At 35.4% G+C, this 26,433-nt stretch overlaps 1 protein-coding gene across 1 annotated transcript in view; it reads right to left on the minus strand.

Annotated features, from left to right (window-relative positions):
- The window catches only part of KYNU (kynureninase), a 111,709-nt gene that overhangs the window by 23,549 nt on the left and 61,727 nt on the right, over positions 1–26,433 (minus strand). The window contains exons 9-10 of the mRNA XM_047868803.1: positions 23,436–23,534; positions 22,576–22,649 (exon numbers count right to left, since the gene is read on the minus strand). Of these exons, the coding sequence (XP_047724759.1) occupies positions 22,576–22,649; positions 23,436–23,534 (173 nt within the window). The remainder of the gene's footprint in view (positions 1–22,575; positions 22,650–23,435; positions 23,535–26,433) is intronic.

Here is a 26,433-nt window from a genome sequence, read left to right on the forward strand (position 1 = left end):
AAGATGTGAATTGATCATATAGAAAAGGAAAATGCCTCTTCAATGTTAAGAAGAACACCTCTCCACCACTCACTAAAGATAAGAAAAATGTAAATAAAAACTACACTGAGATACCACTGTTCACCTCTTAGATTGGCAAAAATTCAAAACTTAGATTATACATTCTCTTGGTATTAACATGGGTCATGAGTAACTCATGTATTATTGTGGGAGTGTAAATTGATGCACCTCTCTGGAAAACAATTGAATAACAGCTACAAAGTTTTAAATACATATACCCTTAGACCTAACAAATTCACTTCTGGGAATTTACCACCAGAACCTGTACAACTATGGAGTGAATTATGTAATAGTCATTGCATCCTCTTTGGTAATAGTTTAAGATTGAAAAGAACCTAAAATCCCTTCAATAGGAAGTTGGTTTTAAAACCATGGGAAACCTGTACAATAAAATGCCATATAATTGTCAAATTAAAAGTAGTTGAGGAAGACTTCCGTGTTCTGCAAAGGGGAAGATTATAAGAGACATGAAACAAACAAACAAAAGATGTAGAATAGAATGTTGAGTATATTTTGTACGTACTAAATAATTACTTGCTTAGTTTTGTTTTTGCCCCCAACTGGCACATAAGCTGATAAAATGAGGGCCTTGCCTTTTACAGTTTGTAGAGGAGTGTTTGTAATGTGGGGGATGTGATGTGTGATAAGCAGTTAATCAGTGAAGCATTGCATAAGGCAGCTGAACCAGTATGGGGATGGTCAGGGGAGGCTCTGAAGAGGAAGCTGAGCAGAATTAGTATATTCTGGCAAAAGAGGAAGGAAAGACTGTTCCACATGGTCAGAGCCGCACATGCAAAGACCAGAGCTAAGAGAGGGCAAGATTTTTTGGGGAGTTGAGTGACTTTCCCAAGGCAGACAACTCTATGTTGCCCAAATGACAATTATCTCAACTATTTGAGATGTAACCAATATGTAATGAAGAGGTATTATCTGAAACTTATCCAACATTTTAAAAACCTACTTTTCTTTCAACTTTTAAAATCGCTCATTTAAACTAGAACCAAACAGAAAAAATATATAATTATCAGAAGTTATTTTTTAACGGTTAGAATACAAGGCAGAAGTTTCTCAAATCTAATGTAAATATGAGTTCATATAACATTTTGAACTCCATCTGTGGGATAAACTGAGAGAAAATAAATTTTATGACACAACTGGTCACATGAGATTCTGAAGTTTATCATAATGGATATTTACTTCAAAAAGCATTAGGAGTGCCTGGGTGGCTCAGTCGGTTAAGCATCTGACTTCAGCTCAAGTCATGATCTCATGTCTGTGAGTTCGAGTCCCTCATGGGGCTCTGTGCTGTCAGTTCAGAGCCTGGAGCTTGCTTTGGATTTTGTCTCCTTCTCTCTCTGCCCCTCCCCCCCGCTCACGCTCAGTCTGTCTGTCTTTATCAACAAATGAATAAATGTTTAAAAAATTCAAAAAGCATTAAGAAATGATTCCAAAGACAGCTACAACAAAATACCTGAGACTTCTGGAAATGATTTATAAAATCCAGAAAATTTGGAACAGAAATATTTGAGAAAATTTTCAACCTATATTGTTATAAAAGGAAGAATTTTCAACTTATATTGTATAAAAGGAAGAATTTAATAATCCTAGTAAATATAAGCAGATATTTTTCTAAATGACATACTCACATATTGAAAGATGTATCTATGAGAAAATAGAATTTTAATTATGGTTGCATCTGAGGTCTTGCCTCAGATGTGAAGACCATGTCATCTCATTTCAAATGAAATAATCATTAACTATGAAATTTTACATGATGGTAATGTACTTAATACTTTATCCACATAGATGCCCACTTTTGCTTTTAAAGGTCTTAGGGCAAGCTTTATTTTGAAAGTTAACTTGCCAAAAAATTTCAACAGAGTAAACTTTGGGAGCAAAGTATATTCCAGAATAAGTTGATATCATACAGATAGCTAAATGATAAATTTGGCATAGTCTGAAGGGAAAAAGCAAAAGGTACAGGATATTTTAATGTAGAAAATAGGAAAGGCAATTCCTCAGTTTTCACAAAACCATTTATTTGGCATTACTCTAAATTCAGCTCAAGCCACTGAGTTTAATTCAAAGAGCCCATACATGAATTTCTCATTGTTTGAAGTTGACATTCCATCTAAACGACACTATTCACTGCTAGTAAGATCTGAGTTTCCAATTTTATATGACATATTCTTGTCCATCCCAAAAAACAAAAAATATGCAGGGAAATATTTTAAATGGTCTCATTTCTGTGCTCAAAAATCTATCATTATACTTCAGTAATCTTACATATTGCCAGTTCTCCACAAACAAAACAAAATAAAAAAAAAACATAGTGGGGAAAAAAGCTAAGAGGAAGGAATATTCCACACATAAGTAAATGAACAAATATCTAAGTTTACATTTAGCATGTCATTTTGCCTCTGGGGAACATGAGAGAGTTTGAATGTTAGGAGGTTACTGTTTGTTCTTTATCCAGCCACTGGTCATGAAATCTGTAGCATTTGAAAACTGGTGAGATTTTCAGTTGCATACATTGACACTGTGAATAATCATCACACATCAATTCATTCTGTTTGGCTCATTGAGCATTTTTCATGATGTCCCTGATGTGTCCTCCACCTCTAACACACACATAGACTATGTGGGCCCATTTCCCTCCACCTCCCTTGTCCAGTCTTTTTAATGCTATTTAATCTTAAAATAATTCTGATTTTTTTAAATTAAGTTTACTAAATTCTAGGTGTACACTAATTCAACTTCAGTATTGTCAGATGATTTTTCCAGAATAAAATACTAAATCTGATTAAAAAACTGATGGTCCAGTTTGGGTTCTATTCCCACTACCAGTGTTATTTTCAATCACAGATTAATTGCCAATTTTCCCAACATGGAAAATTTATGGATTAAGGAACAGCTACCAATACGTTGTTGTTTGGAAAAAAATGTTTGAAGTGGTAAAACTCTGAAGAAATTAATTAAGAATTTGTCCCATAATTTTCAAACAGTTACCTACAACTTTCTTCTCCATGGTGAATCAGTAAATTTTATGTTTCAGGGTTCACTTGTTAAGTGGAAAGCACTAAAGGATGTATATAGTATCAAAACTCTTTTGATTTTGAGTTCCATAATGAGCTTTTTGAAATTTATAACAAAGACAGTAGTCTTTAAAAGTCACGGCTTCTGGTTTGCAATAGATACGCATTTTAGAATTCTAATCATCATGTGTCTCATACAGCCTAATGTAAAGTTAACACTGTAAACAGAAAATTGAAAAAGAGAATAGAGGACAAAATGAACTTAACTCACAAAGTTTTATCATGCTAAGGAAGGAGAAACTTCAGAAAGGGAAGAGAAAGATTGGATTCAGATTCCTAATAGTGAGCCCTGCTGGACTCCCTACCCTTCGTTAAGTTCAAGGGGATGGGTGTTGATATGGTTGTGAGGTCACTGGGAACTCCAGATATGTTTGGGAGGAACTGATGATAAAAAATGCCTAAACCATCTTCCCTTAGCCCTTGAAGGCAATCCAGAGGGTTTGTATTGAATCCCTCCATGGCAGCTTGGTGCCATAGTCTTAGTGTAAAAATATTATCAGAATGAAACAATAATAACACATCCAACAAAGATTATTCTAACCCGAGAGACCCAAGAGAGAATCCTGAAATTCCTGAGCCTCCAGAGAAGAGAATAGAAATGACTGAGAGGTTCAGCATCCCCAGTAGATTTAAAGGGTTGGGACAGGGGTGCCTGGGTGGCTCAGTCGGTTGAGTGTCTGACTCTTGATTTTGGCTCAGAGCATGATCTCATGGTTCGTGGGACTGAGCCCTGCATCGTGCTGACAGTGTGGAACCTGTTTGGGATTATCTCACTCCCTCTGTCTCTGCCCCCCATCTCTCAAAATAAATAAACATTAAAAAAAATAAAGGGTTGGAATAAAGGGCATGGGGCCATGGTGGTTCCACAGAGAGCTTGGAGGATGCAGCAGTAAGAGGAACAGTTGACCAAGGGGGTGTCAGGTGCATTTTAGTGGATTCCTAGAGATGGTGGTGGGCCAGATGCTCCTCCCTTTACTATAGCTGAGTGTTCTGTACATCACCCACCCCAACAATCTCAGATGCCATCTTAAGAAGAGAACAAGAAAAAAAGTCTGAACTGACAGAACTTAATCTCCGGAGTTACTGAAAAATATCACAAAGGGCACTAAGTTTACTAGAAGAAACAAAACTGAATTTCCTGCATCAACTCAGTTGATAAAAATTAAAAAAAAAAAAAATTTATCCACCACAGTTTATCACCTGATGATATTTACATATATAACTTTAAAAATTATCAAATATCTGATAACTATAATTAATAATAAATTAAAAGTATATTTATCAAAGTTCTGAAACGTTTTTACACTAAATATCAGAATCAGAACCTAACTTAAGTTAATTGGAACATATAACTGGGTTGTATCAATGAGTTAAAGTGAGTGGGAAAGCAAAACCACTATACAAAATAGTTGTTTATTTGAAGTCCTTCCTTATGTTTATTGTGATGTATATTTATTGAAAGTCCATCCTTTCTGCAGCATGGAACAGAGGTAAATACTGAGGGGACTCACTGTCATTGAAGCTTGGATTAGATTTGCATAAAAAGGAGGGATTAGGAAAGGAGTTCTAGTCTAATGATTAGCTCTATTTATCAGCCATTAGAACAAAGGCATTGGCTATTATTTTATTTTTTATTTTATGAAAGAGAAGAAAAATACTACAGTTTGTTAAAGAGAATTATTTCTTCTGTAGTTACATATTGAAAAATAATATATTGCACATAATACTTTCTACAGAAACATTCCAAATTTACCTCTTGGCATTTTCATTTCAAAATATCTAAAGAAAATATAGTGTCTGTGAGAGAGGTCATGAAAATAATGGCAACATGGTTTTTTTCCATTACTTTTCAATAGGATCAAAATAAAAATTGGGAGAGTATTTCAACATGTTTTTCTTACTTAGGAACTTTTCTTTCATTCTTGTGTATTTGCTAAAAGACTAGGTATTTGTCATTTCTGTTGGTGGAGTGATATTAAAAATTCAAGAGCATGAGTTATGATGGTTGCTGGGAATATCTGACAGAAACATCAAAGACCAAGTGTGCGAACATGGTATCAGAGGACGAATAATAGTGTGTGCTTGAAAGTACTGACATGTTCATAACCTAAATGTGAAAGAAACAATTGACTACATGAAGGGAAAAATGTGTTCTTCCTAGAGAAACAAAAATTGAGAACTGATTCCATAACTGAGGTCAAGGCATCATTTTTTATGCTTTATTTACTGAATCTATAAAAAGTACTTTAACTTTATATCTGAGAAAGTACAAATATGGTATTCTGATTGTTTCTGAATGGTCTACCTCATTATTTGATAACATGCCTCTTTTGCATTAGTTTACTGAAGAAATCATATTTTGTTATCCAAGGGCTTAGTACGAAGGGAACCAACCCCCAGACCCCATTGGAGATTCTAATTGTTTGCCAGTCATCATCTTCTGACACTACAGCCACATTGTGCTGGGGTGGAAGTTATATAATCCCATAGTACATTTCAGAGTGGTCTAGCTAATCAAATTATTGCTTCTTATGCCAATAGGAAATCTTATTCAAAAGGCATGGCTGGGCAAATCTTTCAGAAGCAAAGTGCTAAGGAGAAAAGGAGCAAAACCAAAACATGTTTGCTAGGAAATGGACAAGACAGTTTCATGTCACTTTACTTAATCTTTACAATAACACTCTCAGGAGGTATTGTTTCCACCATTTTAGATTTGAGAAAAGTAAGGCTTACAGAGACTGAGTGATTACCCAAAGGAACCTAACTAAGTAAGCCCATATCCTACTTATAAGCAGGAACACTGACCCAAAGTAAGAAGCTGTGGTTGAGATGGCATCATCAGAAGGAAGTTGAAGATCAGGGTTCAGAGCAACTGTCTTAAGAAACCAATAAGCAAGTAGAAGCTGAGATGCACAATCCCTAGAAGCTGAGTGGAAGAGTAGTAGCTAAAATAGACATGGGTAAAGTAAAATAGCTTAATAAAAGTTGAAGTTGACACTTGTTATTAGTGAGTTCATTTCTATCACTTATGCTCCTAATTAAATTACCTTTCTTTTTGAGGCTTATTAGACTTTTTCCATATTTCATTCATCAATTCCTCAGAAGTAGTTAATGAGACACTTTGCTGGAAGCTATGGATAGAAACAGCACAGTGAGCTAGAACAGAAATGGTCCCTGCACACAGGTTTAAAGTCTCTTGGGTAGGCTGGGGCCAGGAACTAATTAAATAGATATTAATTCAACAAAGGGGTGGGTAGGTGACCCCCCCATCCCTGTCTCTTGGTATTCATGCCTTTGGGTCACCCCTTCCCTTATAACGATGGGTGGACCTGTGAGTCTTCATCAAGAAGCAAGAATCCAGGGGATGTAGTGAGGTGGGAAGAATTGAGAGAAGGCAAATGGACTGGAGCCTAAATGTTTGATATTAAACAACTGCTAAGTGGGGTGCCTGGGTGCCTTGGTCAGTGTGAGTTTGAGCTCTGTATCTCTCTGCTGTCAGCACAGAGCCCACTTCAGACCCTCTGTCCCCCTCTCTCTCCACCCCTCCTCTGCTTGTGCGCACATGTACACCTGCTCTCTCTCTCTCAAAAATAAACATTAAAAATAAATAAACAAACAAACAAACAGTGCCTACGGAAGATAGAGCCATTGACATATCCCATTAGAAGTGAGATATCAAGTATATTGAAACCTAAAGAATTGAAGATTAAGTTCAGTTTCATCAACATGAATATTGAAGTTATTAAAAGAAGGAAAGTAGAACAAGAGAAACAGAAGAAGGATAGAGCTCTTCATAAAGGCTATTTACACCATCATTTCCCAACAAGTAGTAGTAAATGGGGTAAGAGTACACCAGAGCAGGAAGATAATACAAATATTATCTACATAAAATGACTGATATATGGATGTGACAGTAATCACATTGATAACATGATCAATTTCAGTTATCAAAGTGATTACTTGATGAAAATATTCATCAAAACAACCCAACAAACATAAATACAAACTCTCTTAGTTTTATGCCACATAGCCATAAAAAAAACGGCAGGAGGAGACGTTCCATGTTGTACGTGCTTCTAAGTTCTGGGTCCTGTAGTTGTGAATTGTTTCACATTGTCACTGATTGTTCATATGATGTTTTTTTTTTCCCTTTGCATCTTCACTCTGATATAAAGCATTAGTAATTACCATGTTCTTTTAATTGCTGGGTGGGGGGAGGGTATCTATCTTCAATCTTAATGACATTCTAAATGTTATTTCTTAGGGAAATGATTCAAATGTCTAAAATTAATTGCTCTACACTTTCACTTGATAAAAAGAAATTTAATCATTTAAATGGGATTGTATAACAGGAAAATGACATTTTTATCTTATTAAAATTTATTTTTACCTGTAACTCTTTGTGAAGTAAAAAAGTACTAAGATCTCTTCTATAATGTTTGACATTTTTCAGGTTATTCTGGATATTTTCAGGAAAAACAACATAAATACGTTTTTAATATAAGAGCCTATGCTACTATAACTCTACCCTACTAACCAGATTAAAGTTTTGAATAAAACATTGTTAATTTAAATAAGATAATAAAGAAAAAAAGAATTCTATCTAGTAAAATAATATGTAAGAGAGACAAAGTCTTTTTCCCATATTATCTTCCAGTTGAACAACATGAACTCAGGTGATTGATGCCTCAACCATTTAGCAAAGGTCTTGTAAAAACTGTCCAACAAGTTTAATTTAGGGATGCATGTGTTTATCCTGATTTAGGTTCATGTAATTGTTTAATAGTTTTGGAAGCAACAGAAACAAATGTTAATCAAGCTTTCATTATGAGCCACGGTTCTTTTTTTTTTTTTTTTTACATATTTATTTATTTTGGGGAGGGCAAAGCAAGCAGGGGTGGGGCCGAGAGAGGGGGACAGAAGACCCGAAGCAGGCTCTGCGCTGACAGGGTGACAGCAGCGAGCCCAGTGTGGGGCTTGAACTCAAACCGCGAGATCATGACCCCAGCTGAAGTTGGACACTCAATCGACTGAGCCACCCAGATGCCCCTATGAGCCACAGTTCTAGGCAATATCTTTAAAATAATCTTATAACCTAGATGCTATTATTATGCTCACTATACAGATGAAAAAATTGAGATTCCGAGACTCTCAATAGTCTACAATAACACAAGTGTTATTTGTTGAAGCCTAAATGTAGATATAGACCATTATGATCAAGAATAGTCACAAACAGGGGCGCCTGGGTGGCGCAGTCGGTTAAGCGTCCGACTTCAGCCAGGTCACGATCTCGCGGTCCGTGAGTTCGAGCCCTGCGTCGGGCTCTGGGCTGATGGCTCAGAGCCTGGAGCCTGTTTCCGATTCTGTGTCTCCCTCTCTCTCTGCCCCTCCCCTGTTCATGCTCTGTCTCTCTCTGTCCCAAAAATAAATAAACATTGAAAAAAATTTTTAAAAAAAGAATAGTCACAAACAGGGTGCCTGGGTGGCACAGTCAACTAACCATCCAACTCTTGATTTAGGCTCAAGTCTTGATCTTATTCCTGAGATCGAGCCCCAAGTCAAGCCCTGCACTGGGTTACATACTGGGCATGGAGTCAGCTTGTGATTCTCTTTCTTTCCCATATCCTCTGCCCCAACCCCCTCATTCACCTCTCCGGTCTCTCTCTCTCTCTTTCTCTCTCTCTCTCTCTCTCTCTCTCTCTCTCTCTCTTTCTGTGTGTGTGTGTGTGTGTGTGTGTGTGTGTCTCCCTCTCTCTTTCTCTAGCATAATGCACAATCACCTGAGGCAGATTTTTTTAAAAAAATGAATCAAAGATTCTGTAAAAGTAATATTCCCCAGATTACTTAAAAAATGCACTTAGAGTTCTGAGCTGGCAGAAATATACAATTTTTTCCTTGAAAAACTTTTTTTTTTACTTTCTCTGTTCTTTTATAATCTCTGTAATCAATTCCTCTTCTTCAAGGGCACTGACTGAAGCATCTAATTTAGTAAACTTGGATAAACATATTGTTCATATTGTTCATACATCACACCTTGAAGCCTTTACAGATGGAATGGGGGTTGTTTAAAGTCAAATAAAGAATGATCACTTAAAAAAAATTTTCATTCAAACACAAAATACATCACAAAAAAACCTAAGGGAAAGGTAAATTCATTTTAAGGCTCTACCACTTGGAGCATAGGAAAGACAAAATAAAATACAAAAGAAATGTAACCTAAATGGAATCCTGGCATGAATTCTAAAAAGCAAATATTCTAAAGCTAATGAAGAAAAGTTAAAAACCATTAAATTAGTTTATAAGTAGCTGCTATCACAACAAGCTCATAAATCATTTTTACAAACTGAATATGAACAATAACAATTAAGATGCAATTTCATCTCACTTGGGCCAGAAATTTGAATCTTTTCCCACCAAAAATTAAAACTCAAGCAGGGAGTTCATTCACTTAGAATGAAGATATTAATAGAATTTTGAGAGAAGTTGTTGGAAGAGATCTGATAAATAATAAAAAGTAAAGATTTTAATATGCTTTGTGTTCTTTGAACATCATAAATTTCCTGAAAGGAGTTTCAAGTAAGTATTATCAAATGGAAAGTATCACTTATTATAAAGACATCTTGGAGGCATGATATTCAGATTCAGTAAGAGAAAGCCACCAGGGATCCCCTGAATATGATTTTGGATGCTAAGAGCTATGAAATGAAAAACCCAAACTCGCCTTGATCCCCTTAGCAAGCCTTTAATGGCAGAATCTCCACTATGAATCCCTGAATATTTCATGCACTGAATTAATTTAACTTGTTCTGCAAACCCCTTATCTCTCCTATCCCATATCACACCAAAACAAGACAAAACAAAACAACTTTTCCCAGTTTTATTAGTCTGTTTTAAAAATGCGGTTCATCGCTGGGGCAAAATTCAACAAATAGAGATCAGATCACAATCTGCTCTAAGAAAGTATATTTGCATAAAAGATTGTTTACATAATGTCCTTTAAATTGACAATTTATTACCATACATTTAATAATTTTCATCTGTGTTTAGAAATACGAACCTCACCAGAATAAGTTTTTGTTTCTTTTCCTTTTCCTCATCCTCTCCCCCATTTTCTTCCCTCCACACCACACCCTCTCCTCCCGACCTCTCTCTCTCTTTGTCTTACTTAAGGTCACAACTGGGAACTAAATACAATTGTCTCACTTCTTTCATGGCTTCAAAAAATGTGTTGAATCAGACAAATTGATACAACATTGCAAAAAAATGTGGAACATTTGGGGTACAGCATAATTATTTATTCTTAAAAATCTGTAATAGCAACTGGGGATAAGTTTGAATGCCTGCCATCTTATATCCTAATATCCTCTATAACCTAACCTCAAGTAAAAGTATATTACTTAAATTCCTCATGAAATAATTATGTTTCACAGAATCAAAAAGTTCCACAAAGGTTGTTTTATTCAGAAAGTAATGAGAAATTTATTCATTCAAATAGCTTTTATATATTCTTAATTTTCATAATAAAATTCTGGCAGATGAACTTTCAGAAATATGCATATAGTACTCTGTTATACTTGAGAAAAGGAAAAAGATGGGAAGGTTATAGTAAAGTTTGTTACAAATTTGTCTGAACCTAAGTCTGCTTGATTGCATTCACCTACTACAAAAAAGTAGAAGGGAAGAGGGTCACCAAAACCATCAATAGGTTTTAGTTTCTCAACTACCCATAAAGGTGGTTCACCTTATTCTGATGGTTCATTTTTATTGCTTACAAGCAGAGTTTAAAAGCTGGAAGAAATCTTAGCAATCCCCCAGGCCTAACTATTTATTTTTCCCCTGAGCAAACCAATACCTGGAGAGGTGAAGAGACCTGAATTTGTAATCAAACAGTCGATGGCTCCCCACTGTTTCTAAGCTAAAGATGAAAATTACTTACTTGGAATTCAAGGACCTCAATATTCTGGTCCCTGACTGGGATGCGTGTAAAAACACCCTGCCTGGAACACCCCTCCAATGCCTGTTCCTCTCCAGCCTCAGTACCAGTTAGGAGAATTTCTCCAGTCAGCTCAAATATCACCTCCTCAACAAAGGTTTCTCCAACCTCCCTCTTTCCTTTCTCTGCTCACATTGGGACAATGGGGCTCATTCACATCTGTATCCCCTATGTCCTGCATACTGCTTTGCCTATAATAGATATCAAGAAATATTTTTCAGTTGATAAATGAAATAACCACATGACATTCGATTAATGATTTAGCATTCTTTTGCCCAAACATCAAATTAATCTTTCCTGTCTATCCAAACTTTTCCCTATCCTATTGATTCAATTTTCTAATAACTTTTAACCCTATCCTGTTTCTGTCATCCTATTATCTGTGACCATATTTTAGATAGTGAGCAGCTCACTTCTGTATGATTGCAAACATTCCTTAACTGGAATACACGTTTCTATTCTTGACCTCTTTCAGAATGCTGCCACCTATCTTTTATAATAGATCCCTAATCCTACAATTTCTCATCACCTCCTCTGCTACTCCTCTGCTTTCAATTGTGACCACCTCTTGCCTGCTTTCTCTAACGGTTCCCCAGCAGGTCTTCTGAAGACCATCCTTACCTTCCTATAGTCTATTCCCAACAAAGCCACCAGAGGGATCATTTTGAAAATTGCTATGCCATGTTGCATTTCTGGCAAAATGGGAATGGATGCCATGTCTTTATATAGTTTTCTAAGGGTCTACATGTTATGGACCTTTCTAGCTCTCTAAATTTCATCTACTCATCTCCTGTTTGATTCTATTCTATTCCAGCCAGGCTAGCCTCCTAACTATTCCTCAAATATTCAAGACACGTTCCTGTCTTACGTTTAGATTGTCCCTCTGCCTGGAAATTTCTTGACCAGATAACTGCTTGGCCCACCCTCTGTCTCCTTCACTTCTTCATCCACATCTTATTTTCTCAATGTGGGCTTTTCTGAATGTCTTTTAAATACTGCACATTGCCAAGGATCCCACATACAGTATTTTTATATCTCCTTTTCCTGTCCTACTTTTCCAATTGTCCATAGGACTGATCAACTTCAAATGCATTATATAATTTGCTACTTATTATATGTATAGTTTGTCTTCTCTGGCTGGAATGCAAACTCTTTGAGGACAGGGATTTTTGCTTTGTTTGTACATACATCCAAACACTTTAAAAACTGCCTGGAATATATATATGTATATGATGCTCACTAAATATTTATTCAATGACTACAAATGTATTACAAGGACATTATACAACTAGAAGTCAAATTTTTTTCCACAGTGTTCAGTGAATATATTAAACTTCTTTTCATGAACAATTATAGACTTTTTGGGCTCTTCATTTTTAGTTGTTCCAAACTCTATTCATCTATCATTAGCCAAAGTGTTTCTTCCAGCCTCCATTGACTGTCTCTTCTAGCCAATCAATCCAGTTTGAAAGACCAAATGCAAACAAGGAAGGGTTTAAGCATACTAAAACTCTGCCCTCAGGGAAGATATGTTTGGTAGGATTTGGGCATGGTCTCATGGGTACCTAAGACTCCTAGTCCCGTTCTTAGGCCATTCCTCACAGCATCCCACTAACTCTGCTAAACCACTTTGCAAAGTAAGAAGAGAGACTTGGAAACAGAAACACTATTGCTATCATTTAAGGAGACATTGGAATCCAGAAATAACAGTATATCAGTGTATAAAGAAGGTGGAACTAGTTAGTGTATAGGAATAAGGAAAGCAGTAGATATAAACTATAATAAGAAGTTAAAAAAATAAAAGAGAAAAAGCAAGGAAGTCTAATTCTAGGCAGTTGGAGACCGGCACATTTGCAGGAAAAGTAAAATCATGGCTAAGTGACAGCAGAAGATTCAAAAGTGTCAATGACAAACAAAAAAATCTCAAAAACTGACAAAACAGGTTGCATTAGCTTATAAATTGTACATTCATCCCGTGATGCCAACAAATAGTCCCCAAGCAGGACTATGATAAGGCTTGACATCTCCATGACCCTGGACAGGTAAGATATTACCAACTCACTCCTAGTTAGTAAAGAAAATCTCTATCAAATCTTATTTTCTAAAATATATATATATACACACACACACACGTATATATATATTCATCTCTTCCCAATTGCTCTGCTCTATTCTAAGTCTACCAATTTAACACTGCTCTGGAAAACAGTGTGAGAAGGTATCACGAAACTCAACTCCTTTTCCTCCTCTCATTTGCTCACTCACCTATAAATATGGTTTAGAGTACTCCACCTGGTTCTGTTACATATTCACTACATCTTCAAATCTTCTTTTTAAAAAAATTTTTAATGCTTATTTATTTTTGAGAGAGACAGAGAGACCGAGTGTGAGTGAGGGAGGGACAGAAGCAGAGAGGGAGACACAGAATCCCATGCAGGCTCCAGGCTCTGAGCTGTCAGCACAGAGACCGACGCAGGGCACGAACCCATAAACAGAGAGTTCATGACCTGAGCTGAAGTCTGACATTTAACCAACTGAGCCACCCAGGCACCCCAATTACATCTTCAAATCTTATTCAAGGGGTGGTTTGTTCAAGTATGTCCACGAGTCTAACAGTGTGACAAGTGTAGTTATAAAAAAGCACTTCCTGATATGATGACTTTTGATTAATGACAATTATTTCCTGAAGTTTCAGAATAATATGGTCTCTTTAAAAGAACTAAGTCAATATTTTCCTGGTGTGAAAGCTTTGTTAACAAATAAACCCTTTGAAAATTTTCTATATATGCTTTCTTGAATTATATTATTATTTTGAAATATTGATTTATAATCCTTTGAGGTAATATTGATGTTAAAAGCACAAAAACAGAGATGTCTGAATTTAGGACTTTCTAAACGACTTGCTGCAATGTTGATTAAAATACTCATGAAGGATTTTTTTTAAGTTGTCTATAGCTAGTTTTCCTGGATATATTTGGTCTTTGTAGAAGCATATGGAAATGCATATTTAATTTGACAGTATTTTGCAAATCATGCCCCCTTCAGAATAACTTGCAAAGTAGAAATGCTTTCATATGCTAGAAGATGGTTTGTCTATTATGCTGAGAGTAAAGAAAACCATATATTCAACAACAAAATTTTTTAAAAAGTATTTTTTTGGGACACTGCAGATTATGAAAGAAAGAAATATCACAAGACAATGTCCTTGTACTCAAGAAAGGTAGAATTAATTTATAATCAATATTCAAACAATCATATTGAACATGTAAAGATGATTTCTCACAAGCATCACAGGCCCCTTAAAAGAAAAAAAAGACCATTTTCAGACTAAGTTTCTATGACTTCTACCAAATCTTCTAAAATCTTGTCCAAAGCTGATTAGAGCAGAGATTGATATGGGAACCAAAGCAAAATATCTATACATGAACTAGTCATGACCAAGGCAGACCTCAACACTAGAGAAAAAGATCATTTCCACCCAATCAAATCTTCTCCTTTGTAGTTGAGTAAAAACAAGTATGCAAAGAAAAAAAAAAAAGCAGATCACATGAGTTCAGAACTTTGTTCTGAACAATGTATTTTATTACAAATGTTCTTGTGGTTGGTGAAGTTAGCCCAGCCCAGTCTTTTGAAAGCACCAGGATCCAGTGGGTCTGTGTGTGGCCCACACACAGGTATCACTGCACCATGGCTGTTTTGGCCATCATAAGGAGCCAAATAGATACATGTATTTTTCTCAATACTAACAAGTAAAAGTTTTAGCAATAGTTCTTCATATACATATATATAAAACTACCCTGCAGATTCCAAAGGTCACTTTAGGGGCAAAAATTGAAGTAATTAAAACAAGAGCTGAAGCTCTTTGACAAGTTTTACTTTTGGTGTCTGAAAGGTTCACTGACCTCATATATCTTCAGAGACACTTAACTGCAACTTTAGAAGAAAAAATAAATTTTGAGATTTAAAAGGACTCCACAATTTTCCCAAATTAATGATTATGTCACCATTATCTGAGAGTAGTGATTTGCAAGTAACGATGGCTTTAATATATCTTTTTATACTGATAATTACTATTTTGGCTTCCCTTTAAGAGCCAGGATTACTTTATCTCCTGAGTTGAAAAAATCAGATTATTTACTGAACTTATTTCTAATTGTGATCACACCCCAGAGTATAAATGTTATTTTTATGATTACAGCTTAAATTCACAACACACAAAAATCATCTAGATGATTATGCATAGTTAAAATTATTTCAAGCCAAGAAGATAAGGGATCCTTTTAGAGTTACTGATCTAACATGGTTTCCAAATGAAGATAAGTATAGGTTATACGTCATGATTCCATTGATTTTCTTCAATCAGTGTGCCATCTTTTGGGCTCCTTACAGTGAGGATTTAGGGACTAAAACTTAGAACAAGTTTAATGCCCTCCATGAGCTTGGCTCTGAAATTAAGTGTGAGCATGAAGCAAACTTGATTTCACCAGTGTTTATAATTTCTAAAATATTGTAGAATAGGGATAACGAGCAATTTCATGATAATAGGCAGAATTTTAAATGTTAAGTCAATAACTCAGGTTCCATAAAAATTCTAGTGAAAAGTATTAAAAGAAAATGATCACTTGACATATCCCTTTAAGAAATGTCATTTAAGTAATTCTTTCTTCTTCTTTATACTTTCTCAAATGTGTGAAACTAACCAAGTGAAATCTTTCTCATAGGCAACAATTTCAGCTCTCAAAGTAACAAAGAGTAAATTTATTCACTTAGTTAATGTAGCATTCCATTCAGCAGAGGATTTGTAACTGTAAATTTCCCCACCAAGCTTTTCCAAAGCACCTGAGTTAAAGATATCTATCCACAGCTTCTATGGCAAGGTCTGAGAATTCACTTAGCAACTATAAAACATAAAAACATATAAACATATAAAACATATAAAACACATATTCTAACTTGTGTTACCTGTCATCTAAATCATCTATTCAGTTATTAAAATATTATCTCTATAGTGGATTATAAGTTAAAATCATAGGCAGTATCTTATATTTATTTTCATCTGTGAAAGTTACTTGTACAAAAATATGTATTGGTTATATTTGTTCATGTCTTCTTAATTGACTCAGGATCGTTCTCTCTTTTTTTTTGAATAAAATTTTTTAATGTTTATTTTTGAGAGACAGAGACAGAGCATGAATGGGGGAGGGGCAGGAAGATACGGAGACACAGAAATAGATGCAGGCTCCAGGCTCTGAGCTGTCAGCACAGAGCCTGACCTGGGGCTTAAACTCAGGAGCCATGAGATCATGACCTGGGCCGAAGTCGGATGCTTAACCGACTGAGACACCCAGGCGTCCCAGGATCATTTTCTTTACATGACAAAGATGAGTACCTTAAAAAGGATACTTCTGCTGAAGTAAGATAAAATGGAAGTTTCACTCTGTTTACACCCTGAGATTAGAAAGAAATATGGACGTAATGGAATTCTTCATTATTTGATGACCAACGGAATACTGGGAAAAGGTCATTTAAAATAAAATCCATTTTAAACAAATAACCATATTTTTATAGTAATTAATGGAAGTTTTTAAAATTTGATTGAGATGCTTTTAAAAGGTAAAGTTTAAAATTATATAAAAATGTACACAAAATTTGATAAAACAAGTTAGAAGTATAATGTGCTAATTATTAAAAGGAGTAAATAATAAATTGAGTGTTGATTTTTTTGGTGTATTTCAAAAAATGTTGGGATAGAAAAATACAATCTCTTTCATATTACATTTAACTTTTTCAGCATGACCATAGAAATGATCATTTCTATAAAAATTTTTGAAGCATTCATCATTTCCTTTCAATCCTTGATATTCAAGTCATTTGCTTTTGAAGTACCGTGTCTAATTTCTTCTACTTCATCTGTTATTGGTTCTAACTCTGGAAGATTCTCACTGCCCATAATTTTGTGATTCAGCAATTCTTCAGTATCACTTGCATCAGGAAATCTTGAATCTCTTGAAAAATTTTACTTTACAATCTATTTTCATTATGTTTTTATTCTGTTACCTGACAGTTATAAATTTTATAACCAGCAAGAGACCAAGACATTTTATAAGTCGTAGAGATAGATGCTAATACTAATTGGGAAAGGGTGTTCAGTAAAGGCTAATTTTGTGAGTAGTTCATTAGGGAATATTTTCCATTATGGCAATCTTTGCTTTCTAACATTACTATGTGTCTTTGGGAACTGGGATAATGCCTTGGTAATCAGAAACTCTTGTAATTTACAATCAGATTAAAAGAAGGGCTAAAAACTAAGCAAGTGATAAAGCTGGAAATGCAAATTGGTGTCCTCTACAAATGTCTATTATTGAAACCAAGACTGTGGATATTTCTGGACTCAGGGACCAAAGTTGAGGCACTGAGAGTGAAAAGGTGAAAGAGTAAACTTTGTAAAATTTAGAAGAATCATCACATAAATTGGAGCTGAAGCAAGAGAAAATGGCGCCCTGAAGCCTAGGGCTGTGGGAGGGAAACATCAATGACAAAGGGGATGGTGAAGGATATCTAATATAACTGAGAAGTCAAAAAGTTGTGGCTGAGAAGTCATCCAAGTTAATAGTAAACACTGAACTTGAGAAACAGGCTAACAGATGACCTAGGAAGTGGAGGTCACATTTCAACTTAAGATTCTCTGAAAACGGAGAAATCTATTGATATTGGCCTACTGCATTTCAAAGGACCTGGAGTTTTATGAATTTACACACCTTGCTGGTGTCCCCTACACTTCCTCGTTCTCTAGCCTTTAACCAGGAGAACTTATGCAGGTAGTAGACAAGAATACAATACCTAAGTCCAAAAGGATCACTAAGAAACTAAAACCAGGTTTAAATTATAGATAAGTTTTAGATGATGGCATTCTCCAGCATTGCCTGGAGAAGTATATAGAATCAATGTGTCAAGTCAGCATTCCCTGGAACAAATGTGTATTAGATGGTCTTCCCATATAACATTAATTGTACAGTTGGGCCAAGCATGGCATGAGCTTTTCTTAAGTCGTTTTGCTAAATTTTCTTTATGCCTCTTTTTATCCTTTTTTAGACTTTCCTGAATATTGTTTGGCTTGTCTTCTTTTTTTTTTTTTATTTTCCCAAATAAAAATAATAATAACCTACATTGCTGAGTTCTAAAATTTGCCCTAACCATGCACTGAAGTTGGCCAGTCTCTTCAGCTGGTTCTTCTTAACCTGGAAATTACTTATTATAATAAAGAAGATGACTCAATCCCTTTAAAAAGCCTTAAAAATGTCATCTCTATTTCTAGGCTTCAATCACACACTTCTAGCTGATTATGGGAATGTGCTAACACGATTTGAAATTCTAGCATTTTCATCAAAATTATCAGTAGGTCTCATTCTTGGTCACTCAAAAAACTTAAAAAACCTGAGGGAAATGAACATTTCAATAAATCTAATACATTGGAGCATTTGGAGCTTTATTATGTCCTTTATTATGGAAATAATAAAGCTTTATTATGGAAAGTGAGGAACAGCAATTTTCTAGTATGAATGGTCTTACTGGATGGGGTAAAAAAGCAGGTGACAGAAGGAATCTTAATATGGGGCTCCTGGGTGGCTTAGTCAGTTAAGCATCTGTGCAGAGCCTGCTTAGGATTCTCTCTTTCCCTCTGTCTCTGCCCTCCCCATATCGTTTTCTCTCCTTCCTCTCTCTCTCAAAATAAATAAAAACACATTAAAAAAAAAAGAGCTCTTATGATCCAGGCTTGTTCTGTTTTCATGCTAGAGTCTCTTTCTCAAAAAAAAAAAAAAAAAAGTATATACACACATGCACATATATATGTGTATGTATGTGTGGCTGGGGGTGTTGAATTGCAGTCTATGGGCTCCTACAGAAGAATCATTTTATGAGCTTCAGATATTTTTGAATTCCATAAAATCAAAAGGTTAATTACTGATCTAAAGTGTACCAAAAAAGTCAACATTTATAAAGTTAAAAAAATTCAATGTATTTAAGTCCTTTTTTAGTGATGCATTTCTGATCTTCAAATTCTTTTTTTTTCACTTTTTTTTTAACGTTTATTTATTTTTGAGACAGAGAGAGACAGAGCATGAACAGGGGAGGGTCAGAGAGAGAGGGAGACACAGAATCGTAAATAGGCTCCAGGCTCTGATCTGTCAGCATAGAGCCTGACGCGGGGCTCGAACTCATGGACCGTGAGATCATGACCTGAGCCGAAGTCGGACGCTTAACCGACTGAGCCACCCAGGCGCCCCTGATCTTCAAATTCTTATAGCTAAAAGTATTGCCCTTTATATCTCAGAGCAGTAATTATTAATTTTAGAGACTGAGTTGAAGTCATCCTTGAAGGAAAAAAAAAACAACAAGATGGCATTTACTCAAAACTAGTTCTGATTTAGAATAATTCTTAGCTATAGACAAAGTTTAGAATATGACACTGGAATGAGAAAAGGTGATGATAAACTAGGACAAGGTCAAGTTTTACTTGAGAATAACAGCTTGAGTTATGATGCTTAATGCAGTGGATTAACGATAGTCTATACTCTTTCTCTTTATTGGCAAAAGGTTTTTGGAAAAAGTCTTAGGTCATATGTTCTGAAAAACGGCCAAAATGCCTATTTAAACAAACAAACAAAAAAAACAGAAGTGCAACTTCTTGGTACAGATGTAATTTACCAGTTGCTAATGTTAACATATAAAATATATTTCAAAGTTATATACTGAATATTAAACTTTAGAATTCAGGGTTACATATTCTGATATCCACTGTCTATACCAGGTGGGTCAGTCACTCCCATAATGCCCTTTTTCCCACCCTTGATGAACATTTATGCATTCTGTTTAACCACACACTTAGAATGCCCCTAATTTAACTTTGACCTTCATCCTGTTTTACTTTTTTTTTGAAGGTTTTGACTACACAAGTATTACACTATAAATACAGTCAAATAGTACAAGAAAAACCAATTTAAATATATATACTTTAAAAATTCTTAAGAAAGAATAAATGACATAAAAGAAAATATCACTTGTATACTACTTGTTTGAAATAACACGCTTAGCCACTAGATGTCACCCTTTAAAAAAGCAACAGAGTTTACTTCCCAACGTTTGCTCAATCAATTGCTGTTACATTCCATTATTGGATGGAAGTTGGCACCGTTGGAATTAGTCATTCTGACATGATGTAAAAAGAAGCTTTAACAACAAACAGGGTTTCCTGTAAAGAGGGCTTCATGAGTCAAGCCTGATTTGAGTCTTTGGAGACCAAAGCCGGATGGTTAAAATGCCACAAGAGATAATAACATATAATTTTCAAAATGTTAAAAGCATGTCTCTCCTATAAGTATGAAGTGAAGATCGATAAAGATCTCATTCAACTCATTAATTAGCGAGGAACCAGTCAGACGGTAAGGAATGTAAGGCCTGTAAAAGAGCATTCAAGGAATGGAAACTTACACAGCTTTTCAAAGGCCTGCTGAAACGAACTTGGTAACAGACAAAAAATTGTGTCATGTTCTACAGATTACAAGCCACAGCCTCTGAGGTTATGTCTTCTATTTGAGATAAATGATCTCTGCTAGTCAGAAGTCTAAGAGGTAACATACAACTTCACAGTAAAGCGACAAAGTATTTAGCCTAGATGTATGGACAACATGTAATTCTTTCACAATTGTGCTTAGTGCTTTACATGCACCATCTCATTTTATTCTCAGAATCATTGCTTATGAGGTAGATGCTGATATTATCTTTATATAGAGGCTAGAACACTGAGAGGTCAAGGAACATTCTTTAGGTTATGGACTAGCGAGTGATCGTGCTGGAATGTGAATTTGGCCTGTCTATACAGTCTTTCTCCTGGGACCAAAGATGTAACAATTAGAGTGGTCTAGAGGATGTTGGGATTCTACAAGACGAAGTGCATGTGAGCACACTATAACGGCTTCACCCCCTCCTGTTTCTCATCCATGAAGGACAAATAGTGACAAAAGAAATTTCAAGTGCAACAGACATGTGCTGTAAGATCAGAGCTTAGCTGCTAACGCTTAAATTCTTGAAAATTTGTGTAAATTACTTAACATATCCCTCACCATCCCACCAGCTTCTCTTTGGATTGGTATGATACACCAGATCCTCTATTACAATTTAAATAAGTGGAGAGTGGGAAATGATCAGAGTAGTGAGTCTCCACACAAAAGCAAGCAGTACCTTATATACTGTCTACAGGGAAACCAATTATGTTAGGTAAAACACTATCAATGGGTTTTGCTAAAAATGAAAAAGAGACCATTTAAAATATGCATAGTATTCCTGTAACATAATAATGCTTTATATTCTTTTCAGAGAATTTGGGACATGGGGAGAAATCTAATATACTGACAATATATTTGGGGAAGACATCTGCCTGACAAAATACCTGTCTAAAGAAAACGCTCTATTTAATTTTAAAACTTTAACATCTTGAAGAAATTTTAGACATGATTAAATGAACTGTAGAAAATCATCTTAAATTTCTTGGATTTATATGCATAGAACCTCAGAAATGTGAGGTGCTCCAAGTTTTATTACTAATTCAGCTTCAATTCTTGTAAAGATTACACCACTCAGCTAGTGGCTGAGAGGATTCAGAAAACTAATCAAACATTATTATATTACCTATTATGAGTCTAGACAGTCTCCTCATCACACATACTTTGATACAAAACTCTGAAAGGAGTTTTTTCAGAATATTATTTCTTTATCTCCATACAGATAAAAACAAACTTACAAGTTCCCTAGTCAAATAAAAATGTATAAATTTGTTAATGTATCACATTTGCATTTATACTTGCTCTAAAAAATGAGAAAGTTATATAAAGTAGAAAAGTATTGCTTTTTATGCAGTCTGTGTTGTTCAGTGTTCAGCTTCTTCAGTTTTCATGGATTATAAAATCTTTTAGGACAGAAGATAATCCTTACAAAACCATCATATAATGTTTCTAGCTTTAAAGGTAGATGTAATTTTAATAATAACATACCACATTTAAGGCTCTATTAGGCACAGCTCTGGTTGCCTTTGATTTATTCATCAATGTGAGGAATCTGAAATTTTCTGAAGTCTAATTTTGAAAAAAAAAATAAGTCATCTCTTTGCATTAAACCATCTGCTCTACATGATTACAGTGACTCATTTTTAGCATTGAGCTTCCCCTTTTGTGATTCATGTTCAACCAACTGAACTCTTCAAAAAGCATTTATTTCTAATAAAGTGCATCATTGTTAATAGAGTGTTAATATAATTATAATCAATCCAGATTCTTATTGGATAGCACCTTAAAGAGCTCATGTAAATTTAGCATATCATTAATGCAAATTAATTTATTCATCACCAGAGAAGAATCTGAAGATGGTACTCACGCAGGTTTAATTGTATGAGCATGTTTTTCATGGACAAAGGCACCAGCAAGACCTCCCGCTCCTGAGTTTAAATACTGGATAGAAAAGAAATTAAAATGTATGAGCATATGATAAAAATGAACAATAAAATCACTTGACTTTTTTGTTATGAAACCAACTTTTGACCAGCTCAAAATGTGTGATTATTTGAGCTTTTATAATAAAACATAATTTTACATTACCTAACTCAAAGGAAAAAAAAAATAAACATAAGCATTATTAATTGAGACTAAATACCTATTACATTTTTGGCCAAATTTTGCATCAACTAAATAGGTAACAGTTCCAATGAAGTCTATCTAATTTTAAACCCTATTCATTCCAATTATTTTGTTACAAAAATATTTCCATAATAATAAAGCATCTATTTTTAAAACACCTACATTAAAATAAAATCAGTTTCATTTCCATAATCCCTGTCAATGAAATTATCTTCAAATATCAATATCAACTTGATTCCATAAGAATTATCTTTATGTATGTAGAAATGACACAGCATATCACCAAAACCTAAGAACCTAATCAATTTGAATTAAGTTCTAAGGGTGGAGCTTTTTTCCTAAAATCTCATGATTTTTCTATAGTAGCCAAGCAATTAAAGGAATTAGTACTCTATAGTGGATGGAAATACCCAATTTTAATTATTTATTATACTATTCTATCATATGACTTTATAATTAACTAAAGTCAGAAAAAAAACAGTAACAAAAGAAATGGAGGAAAGTAAATCAAATAGTTAAAACTGGCCACCAATCAAGTTGTTCATTTAGATAACAATCAATGTGTAATAAAAGGATATGAACATATTAACTAATTTGTACCTTGTAGGAGCACCAGCAGGCAAAATCAACCCCCCAGTCATGTAAGCGGAGTTCGACATTTCCAACTGCATGTGCTAGATCAAAGCCAACAAAACAACCCTGGGGAAGAACATAATAACAAGTTTTGAATTTGCTTAATGATTAGAAATAATAAGTACAAATATCTCTAAAAAAATCTTTGACCAACTGCTGTACTATAAATATGGTTTATCCTTTGGTACAGTGGTTCAAACATGTAAACCACAAAACACTGGGCATTCCCAAGATCCTTCTAGGTCAAAATTGTTTTCAAAATATGAAGACATTTTTGCCTTCTTCACTGTGTTGACATTTGCAATGATACTTTAAAAACAGTTATGGGAAAATTGCTGGCATGTTAGCACAATCAAGGCAGTGGCACCAGATTATACTAGCGGTCACTGCATGCTGAAACCATTTAGTTGCAGGGGGAAATAAGAAGATAATTTTGCTTAAAAATCTCCTTGAGGGCGCCTGGGTGGCGCAGTCGGTTAAGCGTCCGACTTCAGCCAGGTCACGATCTCACGGTCTGTGAGTTCGAGCCCCGCGTCAGGCTCTGGGCTGATGGCTCGGAGCCTGGAGCCTGTTTCCGATTCTGTGTCTCCCTCTCTCTCTGCCCCTCTCCCGTTCATGCTCTGTCTCTCTCTGTCCCAAAAATAAATAAACGTTGGAAAAAAAAAAAAAAATCTCCTTGAAAAGAATGCCTGGGTGGCTTAGTTGGTAAAGTGTCTGACTCTTGAGGCTCAGGTTGTGATTTTTCAATCTTAAGATCGAGCCCCGTGTCAGGCTCTCCCTCTCTCTCTCTGCCTCTCCCCTGCTCATGCTCTCTCTCTCAAAATAAATAAATAAACATTAAAAAAAACTCCTTGAGACATCTGTAAAAATGATAAAGTTAGGGGCGCCTGGGTGGCGCAGTCGGTTAAGCGTCCGACTTCAGCCAGGTCACGATCTTGCGGTTCGTGAGTTCGAGCCCCGCGTCGGGCTCTGGGCTGATGGCTCAGAGCCTGGAGCCTGTTTCCAATTCTGTGTCTCCCTCTCTCTCTGCCCCTCCCCCGTTCATGCTCTGTCTCTCTCTGTCCCAAAAATAAATAAACGTTGAAAAAAAAATTTTTTTTTAAATGATAAAGTTATTTTAAATCTCAATGCCTTAGTGCTCAAATTTTTAGGGCTTAACATGAGAAGTATGCATAAAACATTTGACCACATTCTGAAGTAAGAGGGTTACCTCAAAGTAATGCACTTATGCAATTATTTGAGTTGCAAACTGAACTAGCCACCTTCACTCCACAGAGAACAATTTTTTTTAATGAAAAAGCAACTGAGAGACAAACAACAGTAATTCATACTTGGGCATTTGATAGACATTCTTTTGGAAATGAATGAAATGAGTGTCAAATCAAGGAAAACAAGTCATAGTATTTGCTGCCAATGAAAAAAGTTTCTAAGAGAAATTAGGATTTTGAAAACTTGTATCCACTTCTATGAATATGACCACTTCCCAATATTTAAGATATTTCTAACGAGTTTAGTAGTAACATGTGCTTTTTAAAATAATATATAATGAAATATGTAGGTGTTTGGAAAATATGAACCAATATTTTTCAAACAACCAATGTTTGATATTACATATCAAGCATGAATAAAGACCTCTTCAAAGTACAAAACCATACAATGGATTTTAATGTAACAAAGCAGAGAAAGTTAGTAATTTGGTTTCACATTGCATACCACAACTTGTCAATTCTGGTACAGTATCAAAGAATAGTCGTAACTAACTGAGAAAAGACTATTAAAATACTTTTGCTTTTTCCAACTATCTATCTGCATGAGGACTGATTTTCTTTTTTTTTTTTAAATTTTTTTTTCAACGTTTATTCATTTTTGGGACAGAGAGAGACAGAGCATGAACGGGGGAGGGGCAGAGAGAGAGGGAGACACAGAATCGGAAACAGGCTCCAGGCTCTGAGCCATCAGCCCAGATCCTGACGCGGGGCTTGAACTCACGGACCGCGAGATCGTGACCTGGCTGAAGTCGGACGCTTAACCGACTGCGCCACCCAGGCGCCCCAAGGACTGATTTTCTTAATATGCTTCATGAAGGAAAAAAAAAGCAAGAGATTGAATGCAGAAGCAGATATAAAAAACTAGCTGTCTTCTATCAAGCCAAATTAAAGAGATTTGCCAAGTGTACAACATTCTTATTTTGTTTTAGAAAACATAGTTTTGTTTCCCTAACAGCACATTATTTATGTTAATATGTAATGTGTTTGGGATACCAGGGTGGCTCAGTCCATCGAGCAACTGACTCTTGACTTGGCTCACGTCATGATCCCAAGGTCGTGAGATCAGGTCCCATGTCTGGATACATGCTCAGCATGGAGAGATGCTTAGAATTCACTCTCTCTCTCTCTCTGCCTCTGCCCCCTCCCCCTCTCATGTTCTCTCTCTCTCTAAAATAAAAAAGTTAAAAAAATATATGTAATCTATTTGTTATTATTACTCTAAAATAAATGAATGAATAAATGTATTTAATTAAAATATAGTAAATACATATATAAACACAATATCAAAACCTCTTTGAGGTCTTCAGTGGTTTTTAAGAGTGTAAAATGTGTGCATTACTAAGTTTGAGAGGCACCTGGGTGGCTCAGCCTATTGAGTGTCTGACTCTTGATTTTGGCTCAGGTCATGATCTCCTGGTTTGTGAGTTCAAGCTCTGCATCAGGCTCTGTGCTAACAGCTTGGAGCTTGGAGCCTGCTTCAGATTCTGTGTCTCCCTCTTTCTCTGCCCCTCCACCTCTGCTTGCATGCTTGCTCTCTCTCTCTCTCAAAAATAAACATATAAAAAATTTTTTAAAGTTTGAGAACCTCTGCTTTAGTATATCCTCTAACCTGATGGAGTTAATAGTAGTTTTCAGTTTGTCACTGAATCCCACATCATGCCCACATTTAATTTAATTAATTCAAGTATATATATGAT

Source organism: Prionailurus viverrinus, chromosome C1 (genome assembly GCF_022837055.1).
Source record: "Prionailurus viverrinus isolate Anna chromosome C1, UM_Priviv_1.0, whole genome shotgun sequence".
Classification (NCBI taxonomy): domain Eukaryota; kingdom Metazoa; phylum Chordata; class Mammalia; order Carnivora; family Felidae; genus Prionailurus; species Prionailurus viverrinus.